Source organism: Thunnus maccoyii, chromosome 22 (genome assembly GCF_910596095.1).
Source record: "Thunnus maccoyii chromosome 22, fThuMac1.1, whole genome shotgun sequence".
In the NCBI taxonomy this organism is placed as follows: domain Eukaryota; kingdom Metazoa; phylum Chordata; class Actinopteri; order Scombriformes; family Scombridae; genus Thunnus; species Thunnus maccoyii.
Window position 1 is genome coordinate 11231875 of NC_056554.1, and position 19994 is coordinate 11251868.

At 40.7% G+C, this 19994-nt stretch overlaps 1 protein-coding gene across 17 annotated transcripts in view; it reads left to right on the forward strand.

The window, feature by feature from the left end:
• Nucleotides 1-19994, forward strand: part of LOC121888982 (adhesion G protein-coupled receptor L3-like) — a 244565-nt gene that overhangs the window by 90337 nt on the left and 134234 nt on the right. For all 17 annotated transcript variants that reach the window (XM_042400642.1, XM_042400643.1, XM_042400644.1 and 14 more), the window contains one exon: nucleotides 17677-17890. In XM_042400642.1, coding sequence (XP_042256576.1) covers nucleotides 17677-17890 — 214 coding nt within the window. The remainder of the gene's footprint in view (nucleotides 1-17676; nucleotides 17891-19994) is intronic.

Below are 19994 nucleotides of genomic sequence, written 5' to 3' on the forward strand. Positions count from 1 at the left end.
GAGAGATGAAAGTCTGACATACAGTATATTTTTCATGGTCAGATACTAGCGTATACATCAAGCCTCTTAGAACAATGTCAGGTAATGTCTGTTTTGCAAAAGTGCCTCATAGGAGACAACAGTGTTGTGGAAATTAACATATAACATGCATCTTACTTCTATCTGTCTCTTTCAATCATTCTTATAGCCCTGCATAGCTAACATGAATTTGAATCTGAGCCAACATGCACCTGACTAACCCCACTGTGTCGCTCCGGTTGTGGTATCCAGCACCAGTATGCTAAGGATAGCTGGAGCATTAAACTCAAAACGTCAGTTTCCCTTTTCCCGCACCCGATCCACTTAATTAATCTCCTTGTGGCAGGGCACTGACTCCATCCGCCAAGGCATCCCTGGATTTGCCTAATTTGCTTAATTAATTAAACAAATGATTTATTTGAGCTCATATTTCAAAGCGAGAGAAAGTTCTTTGTAGAGCCTACTGAGGCATGTACTGTTTTGTTGTGACTATGAGATGCCTCTTGAAGCATTGAAAACAAGTGGGCTTTGGAGTGGGTGGATGTCAGTCATTCATTTGCAGCGGCATAATGTATGCATGCATTTCCAGATACAGTGTTTCAGCGTAGTGGTAAATTATATATGCATTTGAATGCGACGTTAAATGAAGAGAATAACTTTCAGCGCCGCTTGTGTTTTATTTAAGCGAGTAAGGTGATGATTAAAGTTACACTGTTATGCTTAGGTGAGAATAAACAGACAAAGAGGAGTTTAATGACTGTAGGTTTTGTACAGCCAAATTCTCACCGAGAAGAAAACAGCACTCGTATATTTCGAGGTGTAATATGAGTGGGTGGCGGAAGGCTTAAAGTTACAGAAACGGGCCAAGAAAAGTGGGAAAAGTTTGTGCAGTGCTATGCATTGAGCAACTACTCACCAACAACTAAAGGGGATATGTAGCTAATCAAGGCACTTAATCCCCAATTGGTCCATGGTTATTAGTGGCAGACTTTGGTTTTGTTAGGAAGGCATCATGTTCAGCTTGGAATGTATGCCCAATCACAGCAAAGACTTACAGTTTTTTTTTAATACTTGACAGTGTTTTTAAGTCTTCTGGGTCAAATCCAAGTCAAGTCTCGAGCGTTTCACAGCAAGTCACATTTTAATTTTTCATGAGAAATTTGCAAGGTCTTGAAAGGTCTGTGGAAACATTTGCATGTCCATACCTGTTCTAATATCAATTACCCACTCTGCATAACTACTTTGCATATGAACACACTCTACATATTGTTATTTATTATTATATATTACAAATATGTTTTGCATATGCAGGTGTAGTTCTGTATATTTTACTTATACAATGTATTTTACATAGTGTATGACACACAATGCATCTCATTTAGTATAGTATAAAATCAAACTATAAGTATGTGGAACAGTAGTAAACTATAATATTGAAAACATATGTAGTAATCTGTGGCATTATCGTGTAAGAAAGAAAAGAAAAAAGAAATACCATGTCTCATGACACTGGTTGAGGTATGTGCGTGTGAGTACGGGTTTGAAAATGTGTACAACATCCCTCAAACTGTAGCTTGGAATGTGAAATGCACTGCACATACCGGTGCAATAAATGTCAGGGCAAGGCCATGGAACTACTACAGAGGCAAAGGCAGGAAAAACCTCAGCTTGTGCCCGATGACATTAGTTTGTCCCCTGTGCACGGATGCTGCACTTTTTTCCGTGCCTGTGTGAAAACAGTGTGCCGTACATGATAATAAATATAACTCAGTTTAGTCTAAAGTAGGCAGTATGAGACAACTGAGATACATCAAGGAGAAATGAAGAGGTGTTGCTTTTGAGCACTTACTTTTACATAAAAGTTTGATGGTTTTCAAAATGGTTTAGATGAATGCCCTGAGTTTAATGCTTTAACAGATTTTTTTATTTGCCTCTCTTTTTCCAGGGAATGGATTATATTCTTCTATAAGCCACACAAGGCTTCCTGCAAATAGATAATAGTGTTGCAGTTATGGAAAAAAAAATATTTTGTTTTTATACCTTTGCCTAAGGGAGGACTCCATAGCTGTCATTTGGATGCCAGCTTATACCATATTTCTTTTCTGAATGCTATTTTTTTTTACAGTTTCAGTCATAACATGTGATCTTCTTCCAGTAGAATCATTTGATGTCAATGTTAAGTAGATATTCTATGTTTAAAGTCCAGATTTCTTTCCATTCAGTTTCAATTCTCACTTTCATGTATCCTCGGTAACATTTTGCATGGCATTTGGCATGGCGCTCAGAAATCCCCTTCTCGTTTTTTATGTTCTTCTATAATGAGTGAAAAATCAATACCTGCTTGATATGGGGAATAAGAAAAATGGCCCTTACTTCCCATGGCATCCGTAGTCACTGCTTGACATTGCCAAATTGCTGTCAGAACTTGCAACCCAAGAGGAATGAATGACAGCAACATTAAGAGTGGCAGGGTGGGGTTAAATACCTCTACATGTTTTATAGGTGTCCGTACCGAGACCTGTGTATATCTTCCAAATAAATGAATTAGGATCTCCATCCACTCAGCCCAGTTGCACAGGCATAATTTGGTAAGCGCTGAATGATGCCATTTAAAGTGGACTTGCAGCTGGCCGAATGGTGTTTAATGAGGACAGATATCGACAGCGAGGTCAAGTGGCAGTGGATGTTAGTTTACATTAGGCTGCATAATGTGCGCGTGTGCGTAGTATATGTGTTTGCGGTGTCTGGCAGGCTGGAGGGAGAATTTCTAAGTAACCCTGCAGACCAGCGTACAGGGCAAAAACGGTGGGCGTGCAATACCGCATGGTTTTCCCACACCATATAACAGCAGGGGTCAGGCAGTAATTTGGGGTGTGGGTGGAATGTGACGGGCAGGAAGAGCAAACGGAAACCATGCTGAGAGACAATGCAGCGACCTGTGCTTTACTCAATTTGTGAAATTAATTACTTTTTCCTTCCACTAGCCACGCTGTGAAATCTATACGAGCGACATATGCTTTTCATCCCTCACCAGTAAAATAAATGCAATGCGTCAACATACTGTAGCTGTTTGCATATGTGACATATTTGCATTCTGATGACACAGTAGGTGCTGTGAAAGAATGGGCTTGATGATTGCATGGAGCAATATTAGGCGCTACACCGCTGTATATGCAAATCTATCAGCTATGTAGGATTGACCCCCCCTAAGCTTTGTCTCCACCGCAAGGCTTTCACAATCATGGGAGGAGGGGGGTATGTCGGTTGGTGTGAGTGAAGCATGGTGACACTGTCTGACACCACCCACATGATGAAATGTTGCTGCTGCAGCACATGATTACAATGCACGCCTGAGGCAAATAATCTATGCATTTTGTAATTATTCAGATTAGAATCACCCCCTCTATACCACATGTTGCTAATAACATGCCTTGATATTTAGACTTTTTATGTGTGTGTTTGTGAGTGGGAGGGGGGTCAGGGGACTATATACTTATCTGTCTATCTTATCTATTACGGGTGTATATCTCTCCCTCTCAGACAGTTCATTATGTGTCTACACAGTCCAAGATCAGAGATAAATTTATAACAATAGTATGTGTGTGTGTATATATTATATATATGTAACATGTACTGTATATATTCAACAGCAATTATTCCTCAGTTTTTATTCCTAATACTGAATCAGAAATGCCTCAGAAAATGATGTCCTTTCCCACACAAATATATATATATGGGCAATTAATATGGGCAATTTTACACTGCCTAACTTTTTGGCTAGTCCCTAGGGAGGATGAATTTTTCATTAAAGGGGACCTATTATGCTGTTCCTTATTTTCTGTCATATATAAAATGTTACAATTTCGGATGTTCATATTAAGCATGGCCAAAGTTTCAAATAATGAGGTGAACATATGTAGAAGTAATCCCTGTAAGCAAAAAGCTCAGGCTTCAGGCTGCTCTGAATACCATGTTTCCAACGTTTGTTTTCTACTTTCGAGACGAGCTGACGTCATCTCGTGACAGATTTCTTTATATGGTCATCTGCCCCAGTGCGTTGGTCAACTGCTGTGGTTTGTTAGTGCTGGAGTTCACTGCTCTGCTCTGCTAACATTATGGTGTTTCTGTGGCTGTTTCTGCTTGTACTTTTCCTCCCTGCATTATTTCTAACTGATCTGCTGAACAAAGAGCTCCAAATATCCGATATAAGCCTCCCATTATTTAGTCATTTAAAAGCTTTTAATATGAAGCACCGAAGCAGGAAATGTTGGGTTCTGGTTTTCATCAGCAGTAACTTGACACGACTGATATGGCTAAAAGTGATGAGCAAACAGTAAAATAAGGTAGATATCTGAAACTACAAACAGGAACGCAGAGAGAAACTAAACTTCAAACCACAGAGATATAATTAGAAGCTATAAAAGTACTTAAAGCTGAACACAGATAGGATATAGATGTCACACAATAAGCAGGTAGCCTAATGAGGCTGCGAATGTTTGCGCTGTCCACTTGCATTTGATTTCACCTCCAACATGTATGGATGTGTTTGAGAAGTTTATATTTTGAGTAAAGAACGAGAACAGGGAGCAAAATGTGACTGCTATAGTATGTTTACATAGCCTCCAGAACCAGAGGAAGCTTCCTGAAGCTGGCCAATCAGAACAGAGTGGGCTTTTAGGGAGCTGGACATAAGGGAGGGGAGCTAAAACGGCTTGTTTCAGACGCAGGCTGAACTGAGGTCCTGCATAAAGGGCCAGTATAAGATACATACAGAGTTTTTTTTAACTATGAATCATGCAAAGAACTGTAGTGAAGTCCCAGAATACAAATATAGAGCTGGAAATGAGCATAATAGGTCCCCTTTAAAGTACTGCTGGCTGGGTATATTACCTCATTTCCTGAGTCAGTGTTATCTTTTTTTAATTTATCTACCTACCTATCTACCCACCCATCCATCTACAGTATCTACTGCTTCTAGATGTTTATCTAGCTGTCTGTTTTTCACTTTAGCAAGACTATTGATTAGGTTGTAGTGTTTTTGGCATTGTTTAGTGACATTGAGACATGCAGATCTTGTTTCTATGGAAGCTCTCTGAGAGCCTGTGAATGCCTACTTCAGCGCATGTAACATGTTGCTTAATGGCCACACGACAACAAACAGTGAAGTGCTGTTCCCATTGCGCCAGCTATGATACACTTTCTGTTGATGAAAAAGTCAACATAATGGCACCATGTCTTAAAAAATGAAGACTATCCTTAAATGTTTATTAAACAGTACAATTAGCTTCTAAACTGTTCCTGCTTTCATGCATGCATTGTAGGTAAATTATGATTTTAGTAATGTGTTGTGTGGTGCACAAAGCGTTGTTACTGTTGTTGAGTGTTCCAGGAGCAATTGGGGGCACCGCTGATGAAAATACAGGTGAAGTGATACCATCTTTATTTGACCAACAAAGGGAATAATTGAAAAGCAAAAGGGGGAAAAGATTAATAAGTCATTGTTCCTTTTGATCTCTTTCTTTCCCCCTCTTTTTCATATGCTGCGCTTGAACTATCAGGGCGAATTTTAATGTATTCATACACAAACAAAGAATACTAAGGCTCTAATACCATTTGCCTCAAACTAAAGTTCACCACAGATGCAGCGGGACAATTGTGGGCAAGACAGAGCGTGAACCTGCTCTTTCTTCCTCCAGCTCTGTCACTGAATAAACCAGGCATGCAAAGTAACTGGTGATTTTGCCTCAGCGAATCAATATGAAGTATTGTAATGTCTGCATTTGGAGCAAAGGGGAGTGGGGGGGGGGATTGGGATCAAATGTTACTGTGGCACAGATTAGCCCATGAGACCTTGAGGATAAGAGAAAGAGGGAGCAAGCGATAGAGAGATGGTGGTGGTGGTGGTGATGTGGGGGGGTGGGGCGATACTGGAGATGGCCTTCAATATGGCTCAGTGGCCTTGTAGGGGAATTCAATACAGCCATTGACAAAAGAAGGCTTCCATTGTGGAGGAACCAGCCTCCTTTGGGAAGCTGTTCCATTTCCTTATTAATTGTGCTCTCATTAAAATAAAAGGAAGGAGAGAGGGGAATGGAGAGAGGGGAATGGATAGCGGGAGAGTAATGGTAGCTCTTCAGAGTGGCCTCCTCGTTTGGAAGGATGCCAGGGTCAAGTAGTTTACAGTACCAGTGCTTTACGTGGGATGGAAAATACACTGTTGTTTGTGTAATTTTTGTATTTCACGTACAGTACCCACCGATATATACACACACAGTCCCTCCCTTTATCTTCCGTCTCTCAAGCCCTCCCACACACAAATCCACAAATCTGCTGGCCCCCAACGCATCTCCAGATGTGCTGTATCAAGGCTCGCGGGGGTCACAGCTCGGCCTCATACTCACACCGCAGCTGTCAACCATGGGAGGAGTTGTCAGTTTAAGCCATGGATCAATGAAATCCTGGCCAAATATATTCCCTGAAGTTAACCTAAGAACCTCCGCTTAAAGGATAATACTGCACTTTGGTTCAGCCAGTGCCTGGTTATCAGTTGAATATGCTATCCCCCCAAATTCTTGACATAAGTTATTCTGAATTGAGATGGAAAATACCATAGTGAAGATATCTTTTTTTGGAGGGGGGGGGAGTTGGGGGTAGAGGGCAGAAGCCATAACTTTCACAGACATCTCCCTGTGCCTGAGACCCTACAAACGACCAACTGTGTCAAATGAGAAAAATTGCAGGTGCACATTCCCCAGTGGTGCACTCCCTCTTGCCTCCCACTCGCCACACATATATTAATACATGCAAGCGCGCACACACACACACACACATACTGCCTCCATGATCACTGCCCCTCATTTGCTGGTTTGAGGAGGAGGAGGAGGAGGAGGAGGAAAAGGAGGAGGAGGAGATCCTTTTTCACTGTGATAATACACTCCTTTCTCTGCCACGAGATGGGTCTGAGGAAAGGGTTGAAACAGGAGAAGCAGAGTGAGCGATGTCATTCCACAGCAGGCAAAAGCATCACACAATATGGCCTGCCATTTTTATAGGCCCACTGCAGATGTTTCTCAGCTGCATGTTAGCCAAGCGCATACAATGGAGTGCATTTTGTATCGGGGTCATGGTGAAGCTCATGGGGACCGCGCTTCAACTGGGAGGTCTGGTCAAAAATTGCATCCTTTCTCCTCCATGCCCTCGAGTAAACATTTGTCATCATGCACATACTGCTGTAATTAGCACAACATTACAAATCATGTAAAAAGACTTTCTTTATAACCTAAGATCTTGAACCTTTTTCCTTTAATACAAGTAGTAAATCAAATGATTGCTTGCTGATCTCCATGGCAACATTACACTTACTTTTTATATCACATTAAGATCCCTTAAAATGAAGCAATCCAACCCCCTTTTTCCACCAGAGTTACTACTAACCCCTAGGTCAGAAATGCTGATATGAAGCATGATGGGAAATGTAGTGCCAAAACTCTAAACATATCAATAATAAATGCAAAAAAAGCCCCCAAAAATCTAAATAAAATAGGAAGGGAGCAAATCCATGAAATTTGGTGCTTTACAGTAACAAGCAAAGTACAAAAACGTTTAAACATACAGCCAAAAAAAAAAAAAAAAGTGTTTTAGAATGTATAATGATGGCATTTCTGAGTAGTTTAACTTATATTGAAAATAACATTTTATAGCATGCATGTTAACACATTCTGACTATGCATTAAGCCTGCAAATAAAGGAGCGAAAACTAAGCCTAACACACAAGATGTTAAGCATTCTGTCGCAACAAATTTGAACAACCGAAGTTTTAGAGACCTTGTAAGATTGCTTGAGATAGATGTTCAATGGGAACATGCTCTGATTTGCAGAAATTCAGTATCTTGTAAGATTCAACCACCGAAGCGTCTATGTTTCCCACTAACAGGTTTGCCACATAAAGTAGTTGTTTTTTGAGGTGCAAGCCTGTCTTCATGTGATATTGTATAACGAATCACAGCTCCACACCTGCTTCTGTGAAACCATGTGTGGCATGTTTTGCCTGAAATCTCGCAGTCCCTCCCGTTTCACGCTTCTTATGCTTATCGTCGGATTCCAATATGCCACATATTAAGAGTTGCGGCCAGATGATTTGATACGTGAGTACCACGTACATGTTGCTTTATACATAATCGTTATCTGCGCACAATAACCCCATGTCCGATACCTGTCCTTTTGCATACAGAAGAAAAGACGATCAAAGGAGATCATCATACTACAGCTGTGTGTCTCAGATGTAGCGTAGCCACCCAAGCTAATTTCAACAGCACTGCCTTGATTGCATACATGTGGAATGAGATTACTTCTTACTCTGTGGGTGGTTGAGGAACCACTGTTGTTTTTGTTTTTTTTTCTTTTTGTTACACTTTTACCTCCATCTCCAACACTGGGTTTTTGTTTCCAACACCTTTCTTCTCCATACAACTTTTTTTTATCTCACTTTTCTCCTGTTACTGTTTCTTTTTTCACAAATCCAACTTTACTACAATGTCACCCACACATTCCCGTCACTCTTTCTTGTTTCTGTTGCTTCAACATCTTCACTTGCAGCCTGTCATTTCGAGTTCATCTAGAGGTAGCTTTGCATCGAGCTAGCGCGGTTAGCTCTTCGGCTACCGTAACCTCCTTAAGTAGCAACTGGACCACTAAAACGGCCTATGAGCTGGCTTGTATTATCACATAGGGCAGGTTGGGGCACTGAGAAAAGATTGACATGCTGTTAGATTGAATGAGCGCTCCGCCCCAGCCAGTAAAGTTGTAGCACTGGGAGGAGAAAGTGAAACAGAACAAGCAGGGGGCCTGATTTAAAATTGTCATCCTTGAACGGTGTCACTTTCTGAACGCGTAGGTGTATGTGCCAGATAGCAATGTTCCCCGGGGAGGAACAACCCCCACCCGATTGCAGAATGTATTAAAGTGGGCATATGCGCACATAAACACGTGTAAGAATGAGCAAACCACAAGGGAGGTAACAAAAGAAGTGGGTTGCAGTTAAGTACAGATACAGACAGCCTTTAATCTGCTGATGCCACCCGGCACTATCAGATTGTACAACCCTTTGGGTTCTTACAGTATATAGGGCAAACCCCCCAGCTCCTACCCCCACCCCTTCTCCACTTCATTTCACCGTTATCTATACTCATTCAAATGCCTTTGAGTCGTACCTTTCAGGGATTTGATGTGTGCATTTGTAGCTTAAACTAGTTTTATCATCCGCTATATGTGTGAAACTGTCAAACATTAACTGTCAAATAAAAGACTGTAGCTAGATATGTACTGTATGGGTGGCTTAAACTGATTATTTTGGCCAGTATTGTGTGGCCTCACAAGCACGACTAATTCAAGAAATATGAACTGATGTCTTTGTTAACCTAAAAAAATAACAGATGCATATGCATGAAATCACATTTTAATTTTGTCATTTAAATAATTTCTTGTTCTTCATTATGTAAGTAAACATTACAGCTTTAATTGGTGTTAATTCATGCTTTTTGCCCCTTGGTTATTACACTGCAGTAAAAATTACAGTCAGGAGTATGGGAAGAAAATTGGCTTAGGTTTATTTTCGAACGTGCCACAGAAAACAAATCACAAATACAATGTAATTCATGGAGTTTGGTCCTTGTGCAAGGATACTTTTGATCAAATAGAATGCAAACAAGTTCATACAAGGACGTGGTGAGAGCAAGCTTCACTTTTCTGTTTTTTGTCTTCAAATGGCGAGAAATTGAAAACTGCTCGTCCTTAGTTTGTACAACTCCAGATTCCGAACAAGGCCAAATTTCTCATCCAGCCTTCATGACAAACACAGAAGGAAATTTCATCTTGAGATTTCATCAACCAATGTGCTGTGTTATGTAAATTATGTTATTACATCCCCCCCCCCTCCCATCCTGCTTGTTTCAAGTAGAAAAATACACTTGTTCTTTATCAGCCTCCAACAAATTACTGCCTGTTGTATGTAAAATTGATATGGTGTGTAGTGTGGCGTGCGGTTGTTCATTTTACTGTCCTGTTGACTGATTGGGGTCCGCACAGATCAAGTACTTCTTTACTATCACCACGATCAGCAGACACAAACATCATATTGTGCCAGAGCAGAAGGTTATTATCAGTTTGGTCGTGATAGACAGTGTGGCGTTAACCTTGTGGCTAGTACGTTAGTGCTGGAGTTCACCTCTATTTGCTCTCACTATTGCACTATTAATACAACTATAATAAGCAGAGCCCCGGGGATCCATTCAGACAGCGATATTGCCTGGTTTCCTATTCATTACACGAGAGTGTATTTTCTAGGTGTTCTGTCATCAGTTTGTGCAGTATCTCATGAAAAGAGCCCATAGAGCGTATAGAATACTGTGGGTTGCTATGGCAATGAATGAAAGGCACTGAAGTGTTCACATGAATGGTGATTCCTTAAGACAGAGGTAAAGAGTCATACAGTACATCAGACAGCAGATTGTTGATTATGGTTACAGGCAAACTAATCAAATATTACTTTAAGAAATTACAAAAACAGGTGCTTATCAGAATAAATATCAAAGTAAATGCAAAATACAATCTGCTGCCAATGGTGGAAGGTTACTAAGTATATTTATTCAAGTATAATTTTAGGTATTTTACTTGAGTACTCCCAATTTCTACTATTTAATACTATATTGTGCTTTTTATTCCACTGTATTTATTTAACTGTTGTAGTTTATAGTTACTTTCAAAATTAAGATTTTAAAGGTTCTGTATGTCAGAATTATAAAGCAATTTACATATATTGTTTTTCATTGCCAATGAGTGAATGGGTTTTAATGGAACTTAAAAAAATTACACTTTCCCTGACTTTGTTGGTTGCCTGTGGACTGATTTCTATGTGAAGGACGCGAGCCAGATTTTCCACAAAAATACAACAGATGTGACATTTTTGCATTTTTTGATCTGATGTATTGGGATTGAGAGATGCTTTGCAGAAACACAGTGCAAAACAGAATGTTAGAGATCTTTTATGTTATTATGAGAAGTACAAGCAAGAAGAAAGACATCACCTGCAATCGTCTCGCGCTGCTGTTCACTCCGCAAGTACGAGTGACGGGACGCTGACTGCAGCTCACTTAACAGCCACCGGTGTCACTAATGAGAAGGAATTTCTGATTCCTACACATAGAATCTTTAAATAAAAAGCATGCCATCATCTTATAAAACATGATGTCTTGTTATATATTAAAATATCCAACAGTATTTATGGTTAAAATTTAGTTCACTTCATCCCACTACAACATAAAAATACTTCTTAGTCTAAATGCACAACAGAATCAATACAGAAAATCTTAACACATTTTTTAGAGAAGTGGAAGACAAAGCGGTCGCCTTGATTGTTATGCTATACAGCAAGCTAGATTATCTTTAAATATTGTATTTCTAAAGATAAGAAGAAGAAGAAGAGTGTACTACCATTGGAAAAATTTCCCTAGTCCGTACATGATAATATATTTGTTTGGCGCCTGTTAGCACCAAAATATCTCCTTGAGAATGTTTTTAAAAGTATGCATGTTTTTTCATATTGATTGCTTGGCCCTAGTGTTTTCCACTTGTTTGAACACTGAACAACCTCTGTTTCCTGAGAGGTTCAGATTAGTGAGGTTGCACTGCAGTTTGTCTCAGTTCACAGTGCTAAACTTAGCAAAGCCCTTGCCTCCAGTGTGCTGTTAAGCAATTCCATCAGATGATGTGTGGTAAAAGAAGAGTGAGGAAAAGACCTCTTTCCCTTCACACAGGACGAAAATCAGCCTGTTGTTTCTTTTCTTTGACCTCAATTACTATCAGGGCATGTGTTACTATAGGGGCATGTTGAGTCATGCCTGCTCTGGGAGTTGTGTGTGTGCGCGTGTCGGTGTGTATCCTCTCTGTGTGTATGTGTGACAGGGATTGTGTTCATTTTAGCCTAGGAGGCACTGTACAGTAGGTGGGGGCTAAGGTGCATTAGTCTTGGCTGAGATGTTCCCTTGAGTGATGCCGGCACATGTGGGTGGGTTACAGGAAGGAGGGGGGGGGGGGGGGAGGAGCGGGAGGAGGGAGATGCAATGAAAAGAGAGGAAATAGCAAAACGATGTCAGACATGACGGGAGCTGAACAAAGCCCAGCTCGCTGTCAGGAGCCGCTGCCACGGAAGCTGCCAGCTCCACAGACTCATCTCCGGCTTGGACCATCTGACAAAACTCCACTTTGCTGATAGGAAGCAGGACACACACCTCTGCTGTGTTTATGCCTAGGAAAGGAAAACTGGTAAATTACCAAAAATCTTCAGTGCTCAGAATCAGCACTAAAAAGAAGCAAATAATAAGTGTTTTTGAAGTTAATAAATATAATGAATTTTAAAGCAATTCAGCTAATTTCAATAAAAATCTAAACTGCTTGAATAACACTAAAGGGAATCACTGATTTCTCCTAAGCGTGAGTGGATTTGACCTCAGAAACTAATGTTGTAATTTGCACACCGAAGTGGTTTTTAACATAAGACCTTGATGGGAGACTTGCTTCCCATTTCCTCTTTTTTTTTTTTCTTTTCTTGCCACGGCTATGCACTTAATGAATTGAAGTAGTGATTAATTAAATGAAAGTGCTTGCTGGATGGAAAGACACTTCACCCCTATGTTCTGAGTATGTGAATCAAGCCTTTATGGAGTGATGGCAAGGTACTTGTATTTGTTACTTTGTGTGTATGCAAACATGAGGTTACTGTCTACTGGAACTATATCACAGAGGGGAAGGAAGTTGCTGCGCGCTGCAAAAATTTCCTTCCATCCAATGTAGCAACTAATTTATTAACTTTCACAGTTATTAACTTTCACCGTGTCAATACATTGTTACAGTGGAAGAAGGGAAAAAAAAAAAAAGTAATACACCGCTGTTCTGTAATGACTACTATCTTGTCGATTCCATCAGGAAGGAGTCGCATGCGGCTTCTCATAAAAAACACATCAAATATTCACCGTGTGAGGAGGTTGATCCAATAAGGTGCAGTAGTTTATTACGATTGCACTGCAACCGATCCTCCCTCTGAGCTAATTTGTTAACACTGAAGAGCTAATTTCCCTCCAGGCATCATTGGGCAGTTTGACGGACAGTTTCGAAACATTCGCACGTCGCTGCCTTGCAAAAAAAAAAAAAAAAAAACCCCACCATCAGTCTTTTCCCTCTGCTGGAAATTTGCAAGTGCATGGTGTGTTGCCAATTAATGTGTTCAAATGTGTGTCAGTGAATGCAAGTAGAAGCAAAACAAATGGCTTGTTCATTTGGCGTGTTGAATGGATATCTGGGTCCTGTCACAATGAGTAATGCTAATTGTGCTTAGCAGCATCATTGGTCAAAGTGTCAAAAGCCATCAAATCCATTTGAGAAGTTTGTCACAATCATTCCCATGCTCGGCTCATGAATTCATCACTGCGGAGGTACTATCTGTCACCCAGCGGCACATGTTTCACTAGAAAGGGTTCTTTAGTCTCATTTTTAAAACTGTGGAACTCGAGGTGGAAGCTGTCTGATCACCTCGGCGATGTAAGCGAGAGTGATGGCGCTTATTCCGAGTGTCAGATTCTTCTCATGCAGCACAAACATTGTTTTCGGGATGCTGTTCTTTTTTAAATGCTCCATCTGCAGAGCTCTTTGACAGTTCAGTTCCTGGATAATTTTGCACTCCGTGTGAAAGCCTTGGAGATTTCCGTTGCCTTAGGCCATATGTAAACGTAATTTACTTGGGAGAACAATTTGCCTGAACTGTTTCTCACTTCAAGATAAATAATCCCTCATGCATTATTGAAAATGCTGTACTTCGCAATTCAAAGATTTCTCCCATTCGTTTCAAAGTAGTCCTGCAAGTGAGTTATTCATCCCCTCCCCCCCCACCCCCTCCCCCCACTCCAGGAGATGTCATTTGTTGCAAACTAGGAAGTGGGTGTGACAGGCTCCCATTGGTCTAATCAAATAACAGTATCCAGATTCATGCGCTAATTAATCACTAGCTCTGGGGGCTGGACCATCCAGCAGTCCTCGGTGGAGAAAGAGACATTTGATCTGTTGAATCAGCTCCCTCGCCATCTCCTCCTCTCTTTTCCATCTATCTTACATTAATTCAATGAAGTCAGAGTTCATTTGAATGCAAGCCCCTTCGCACACACACACACACATAAAGTTTGTATCATCTGCTGCAGGAACAGAGCCTCTTTTTAAAGAATAAAATATTGCATCCTCCCATATTAATAGCCGACACATTTTTTACCCCCCCCCCCTCCTTTTCTGGGAACATATTTGGCACTTTGTCAGACTTTCTGACTGCCTAATTGTAGAGAGCATATTTATTGGGAAATTATCTGCTGCGTCTCAGCGTACGCACTTCAGTTGAAGCCTGAAAATGATCTAAAACCATGTTCCTCTTGTTGAGAGGCCGTCACATGTCCCAGACATCTGTTTATCCAAATGGTGGTGGCTCATTTAGACGGGCTCAGTGTAATTATATGTGGTGGTTGACCTTAACTTCTTCTCCCTGACACATTTTCTTGGGAGATGAAATGAAATACAAGTCCCCCCAAGGCCCCTGTTTTGTTACTAATGATGACTTTTAAATGTCATTGTTACTCAGCTCTGTCTGCACTTCAGTGTCCACTGGTTCAGGGAAGGTAATGGGTCTGAGTCTCTTTCAGTGACCCAAAAATAAGCTCAGCTGTTAAACAGCAAAATTTCTCCCCTCTTAGTTGGTATCACTATTAAAAAAAACCCACGGTCAGAACTCCAAAGCATTTCCCCCTTGGAGCGATTTTTTTAAAAGCTCTGCAGGGGAGCGACATTTTCCAAATGACCATTTTTCTCTGTGACCTTTCTGTTGCCCTTTTTGGTGAGTAATTGCATTTTTTGAAATGTTCATTTGTGAGTTATGCCACTTGTAAGCATCGTGATTAAAAACACTTCTCTGTGGTGTGAAAGTTATGGACGTATCCATTGTGACCCCTACAGTTTGCTTTCTCCAAACTACTTCACCCCCCCTCCACCCCATCCCCTCTTTATTCAGCAGTGCAGAGGAATTATCCTGGGAGAATCTGCAGTGGAGGAAAAAAAAGACATATACGCTGCATATAAATACTCCTCTGAAGTATTAGCTGGTGAGCGGGGAAAGCGAGATGAAGAAGTGAATAGAACATGGGAACTTTAGATAAGAGGATGAACTTTCAATAAGACTACTTCGATTTTCCATAGCTTTGTCAACGATGTGTGCAGGTAGATAGCGATACATGCAAGTGGGGGCAGGATGCTGGCTCTGGCATCTGAGGAATATGAGCCCTATCAATCACCGCCTCCGGGCACAAATGTAATTACACTACAGTTGTTGACTAGACAGGTAATCCGAGACACCATTGGCATGCATTTACTCGCTTACATTAGGGGATTGCTGGTGCCCATGTTGACGACGTTGCGCTCGCTACTCTCTGATGTTTTCTTAATGCCTCTTTTGGGGATGCTCAAATGAATTGAGCTGTTGCCTTTACAGGGTTACAAGGCTTAATAGAACTACTCTAAGCTTTTTGAATTTATAGTATATCTTAGAGATCAATTTGATCAAGATTCTTAATATAAAGTTGTATAATAGATCTAATTTAAGGGTTTTTTCATGATTTTTCTTTGACTAACAGCATGAGCATTAATAAACAAAGCAAGATTTCCCTTTTTGTCATTCAGAGTCAGTTACTCTTTTATCATTTATCTAAGTGCACCTGCCATAGTCAACCTGTGTTATCCCTTTTTCTCCGCCTTTGTCAGTTTCAACAAAGTCTGGTGTGATCCAGACCAGTGCTTTCAGGGGGGCGGAATAAGTCTCCCCATTAAGAGGAAGATAATTGATGGCTTTCATCACCAAACTGAATACAATTATTCCAATCTGTGATGTTTCGGTGGCAAGTGAGCTGTACTGTGTTGGGGTTTTGAATGATTTATGAGAGAAAATGAAATGACACGATAATGAGCGGCCTCTTTTGTTGTTTCACCTCAAAAAAAAAAAAAAATGCGTCTGTGTGTTTTGTTGTGTATCTTTGTTTATTTTTCAGAGAAAGATGAGAAGAGAGACCTGTATGACATTTGAAAAACTGAAAATATATCCTCAGAAAAATGCACATGTGAAATATTAAATTGTATTTCATCTGTGTCTGGTTCATATAATTGTTTTCATACTATAAGGAAAATGTCCAAAACTATGTGTGCCTTCTTATGGATTTATCACATTAGAAATGCTGATGTGATTTTTTTTTTTTCCTGAGAAAAGCTCTTGAATTCTGAAAAACCACATGTACGTCGTGTGAATTTATTACATCATTGCACCTTGTAGTTTTAAGAGATGTAATTACCCATGAGTGTCCGGTCTAGCTTGAAAAAAGCAAGAGAACTGGGATGAGCGGATACAGAAAAAAAAACCATGTGAATCAGTACAATAGATAAATACTGTCATGTATTGGCAAATGTGATGATTAATAATGATATTGATTTCAGGTGATATCACCCAGCCCTATTTTCACATGTGGATACGCTCTCTGTGCCTCTTTTCTATCTCCCTCTCTGTCCGTCTCTCTCATTCTGTCCGTCCTCCCTGATGAATGCCTGTGCTGCACATCATCTTAGTGGCTCTTGCAGCTCAGACACTTGTCTGAAAGGATGTTTATAAAAATCTATAATCTCCACAGTCACACAGGCCAATGTTTATGTTTCTCGCTCATTTTTTATTCTCGCTGTAAACACGAAACTCCTCCGGTCTGTTGTGAACATGCCCGCTCGTGCGCTAGCGTGAGCCTCCGCACACACACGCCCGTGCACGTCTATGTGTCAGGGAGAGCGAAAACAGCAACCTCCGGACCGCCGCCGCTTGGTCCCGCTAGCCCTCCTAGCCATTTGGCTCTACAGTAAACAGCAGATTTTTGCCAAACAGACTCTCGGATTTGGCTCGAGGCAACAAGAACCTTTTGACCCTCTGCCTTCTGTCTGCTTTCAGCCTAACTGAAGAGCATTGTGTCACCTTAAAACTACAAAGAAATGAAGGAGCTCTTATGATTTATAGATTCGAGTCTGGAGGGATATTGTAACAATTTACATGAGAAACACTCTGCTCTGTGTTCTTTGTGTCTGTGTTTCTGTCTGTCTCTAATTTCTCAGTTGAATGCCCATGTAATGAGTGTTTATTTCCTCACAGCCAAATGCAAACACTGTGTCTATTTCCTTATGTTTGATTTGTGTCAATCTCTCACTCTCTCGCTCTCTCTTTCCACAACTCCTGGCCTCTCAAGGGCCCCTGTGGTATTGCTCATCCGCCCACTACAAACAACCAGCGTCCTGTCCGCCCACACTCTCTAGACCAGGGTGGACAACCTTTTCTCATATGTCTCAGTGTCAGACCTTTTGATTGCAGGTCCTCCCATCTGTTCTTGTATTCTCCTTTAGGAATATACGTAGTTTGTATTCACTTCTCAGCTAACGTTAACTCGATGAGGAGTTGTTTTCAAACTGAAGTGCAGAAATCCTTTAACTAAAGTAAAAAAAAAGAATAACTCATACTTACATTCTGTATTTTTTTTTTCTCCCACTCTGCAGCCTTCAGTAGAGCACCCATCCCCATGGCGGTGGTGAGGAGGGAGCTGTCGTGCGAAAGCTACCCCATCGAGTTGCGCTGCCCGGGCACCGACGTCATCATGATCGAGAGCGCCAACTACGGCCGCACCGATGACAAGATCTGTGATGCAGACCCAGCACAGATGGAGAACACGCGGTGTTACCTGCCAGATGCATACAAGATCATGTCTCAAAGGTAAGGACACATTTGTGTTAATTACTCTGCCTGATTTGAATGAATTATGGTGACTTTGAATTTAATTTGATATTATCATCGGACATTATTGAAAAAAAATGACTTACAGCTTTTTTCAAACTGAAACTCTGGATGATGACGACAAATGATGGTAATAACGAGTCTGTAGCCCCGTTCAAAATAGTGGAATATGAGCATTTGCATGAATGAATATGTACACACACAGTCACACTCATAGTCACACTCGTGCAGAATTTGCTTCGTGAGGTTAAGTAATTGATTAGAGTAGTTGTGTTTGTTAAAAAGCTATTGAAAACATAATCAGCAAGTTAATGAGAGATGCTATAATTCACATCTGAGTCTTACTGAAATGAAATTAAATGCAGCTCTCCTTGTTTTTCTTCATGAAATAACAAATTTTATTGATCTTACTCATTTCCCAGAATATGGAAATGTTATAGATTTGTGGAAAACATGGCATTTAGCTTATAAAATGTAGAACCCAGGGTTTCTCAATGATTTGTCTCGTGCGATAAATATGAGGATCATCCCCTTGAGATTTGCAAAAAGCAACAAATCATACAACCAGGTTTGCAAAGTCACTACTTGTTTTGGAAAATGAATGCAGAAATCCTCCTCTGGGTAGGTGTGTGGTTTAGTAACACATGTATTTTATGGATTAATTGGGTCAAGAATCCCAGTGAGCCATGAACACATTCAAACCTCACCATACCTGGCTGTTAATCTATACCAGTCATAAATTTGTTCAGACGCAAATCAATGTTCATTTGGAATACTTTGAATACATTATGAGTTATCTGTCAATATAAAGATTTGCTCAATGAGCTCTGCTGCCAGATGTGAGTCTTGTTTTCTGAGTTACGACCCTGTGGTGCAGAAACCAGGACATGGAGACCTATTTGTCAGGGCAGATAGAGTGTAGTCTTACCGTCCTTTGGCTTTTGGGGTGTAATTGATTGCGAACATTAAGGTAATATATACACAAGTTTCAAGGTTTTAACCAAGTAGTCTGGATTCAAGAAAATGTAGACCTCAAGACGGGTGTAGAGTGAATATACCATGTATAGTCAATCTTTTGTTGACTCATTGCGGCACTTAGAGCAGAATGAAGACTCCTTTCTGGGATATCATTCTAAGCATGGTTACTCTTGCCTTTGAGGTCAAAACACCCTTGAACACTCAGAAGGGATGGACTTTATCTAAATTGCTACTCTGCGTTAACGTTTGTCTACCTCTTTTTATTTCCAAAGCTTAACATATGCCACCTCTTTTTCATTGCCAAAGCTTTAGTTCCACACAAGACGGACCCCTTTGAGAATACTAATGGACCTTTGGACTTTATCAAACAATTGCTCTTGGCTTTTTAGTTTGGTACCATAGAGTTCAGATAATCAGCTGTGTGAAAAGCAGCTGATGGTAAAAAGAGGTAGCTTGAAACATGTTGTCAGATAATTGATGCACCCTGTAGCTCCCTTGTTCTCCAGCCGCCCACTCAGACTAAAAATCCCTGCAGGAATGAATCAACGGGTCCTGCTACTGTCAAGAACACAAAACTAACAAAGTACCAGGGAAAAGCACGTCTTTTTAGGATCTCGTTGCTACCGGGGGTGTTGAAGTGATGCTAAAAGGTAACCGAGTCGATTCAGGGCTAGAACGCTTTGTCTAGGGAGAGGAAGTTACTAAGTGGATGAAAGGTGTGGGTGGTATGAGTCAAGAAAGGGTGGAGGGGGAGGAAAAGTAGGGATGGTGTGAGAGGATCACACCATCCCTAGATACAAAGATATTTGTGGCTATAGCGACACCGCGACACATTAGCATGCTGAGGTTAGCACAACAAACGAACGCCACCCCCGACTATTTCATTGTCGAGCTGTCAGAGCCGTTGCTAGGCACCTGCGGCAAAGCTCATTAGGGTTAAAAAGAAAACGAGAACAAAACAGAAACAAGCAATTTGAACAGAGAAAGTCTTCAAAGACTTGTGATATAGCAGGTGTTAAAGCCAAGGCACAAAGATTTGTCTTGATATATTTGATTTTCAGATGGATATGATTTCAGCGAAGATAATGTGATAATGTGATGCATG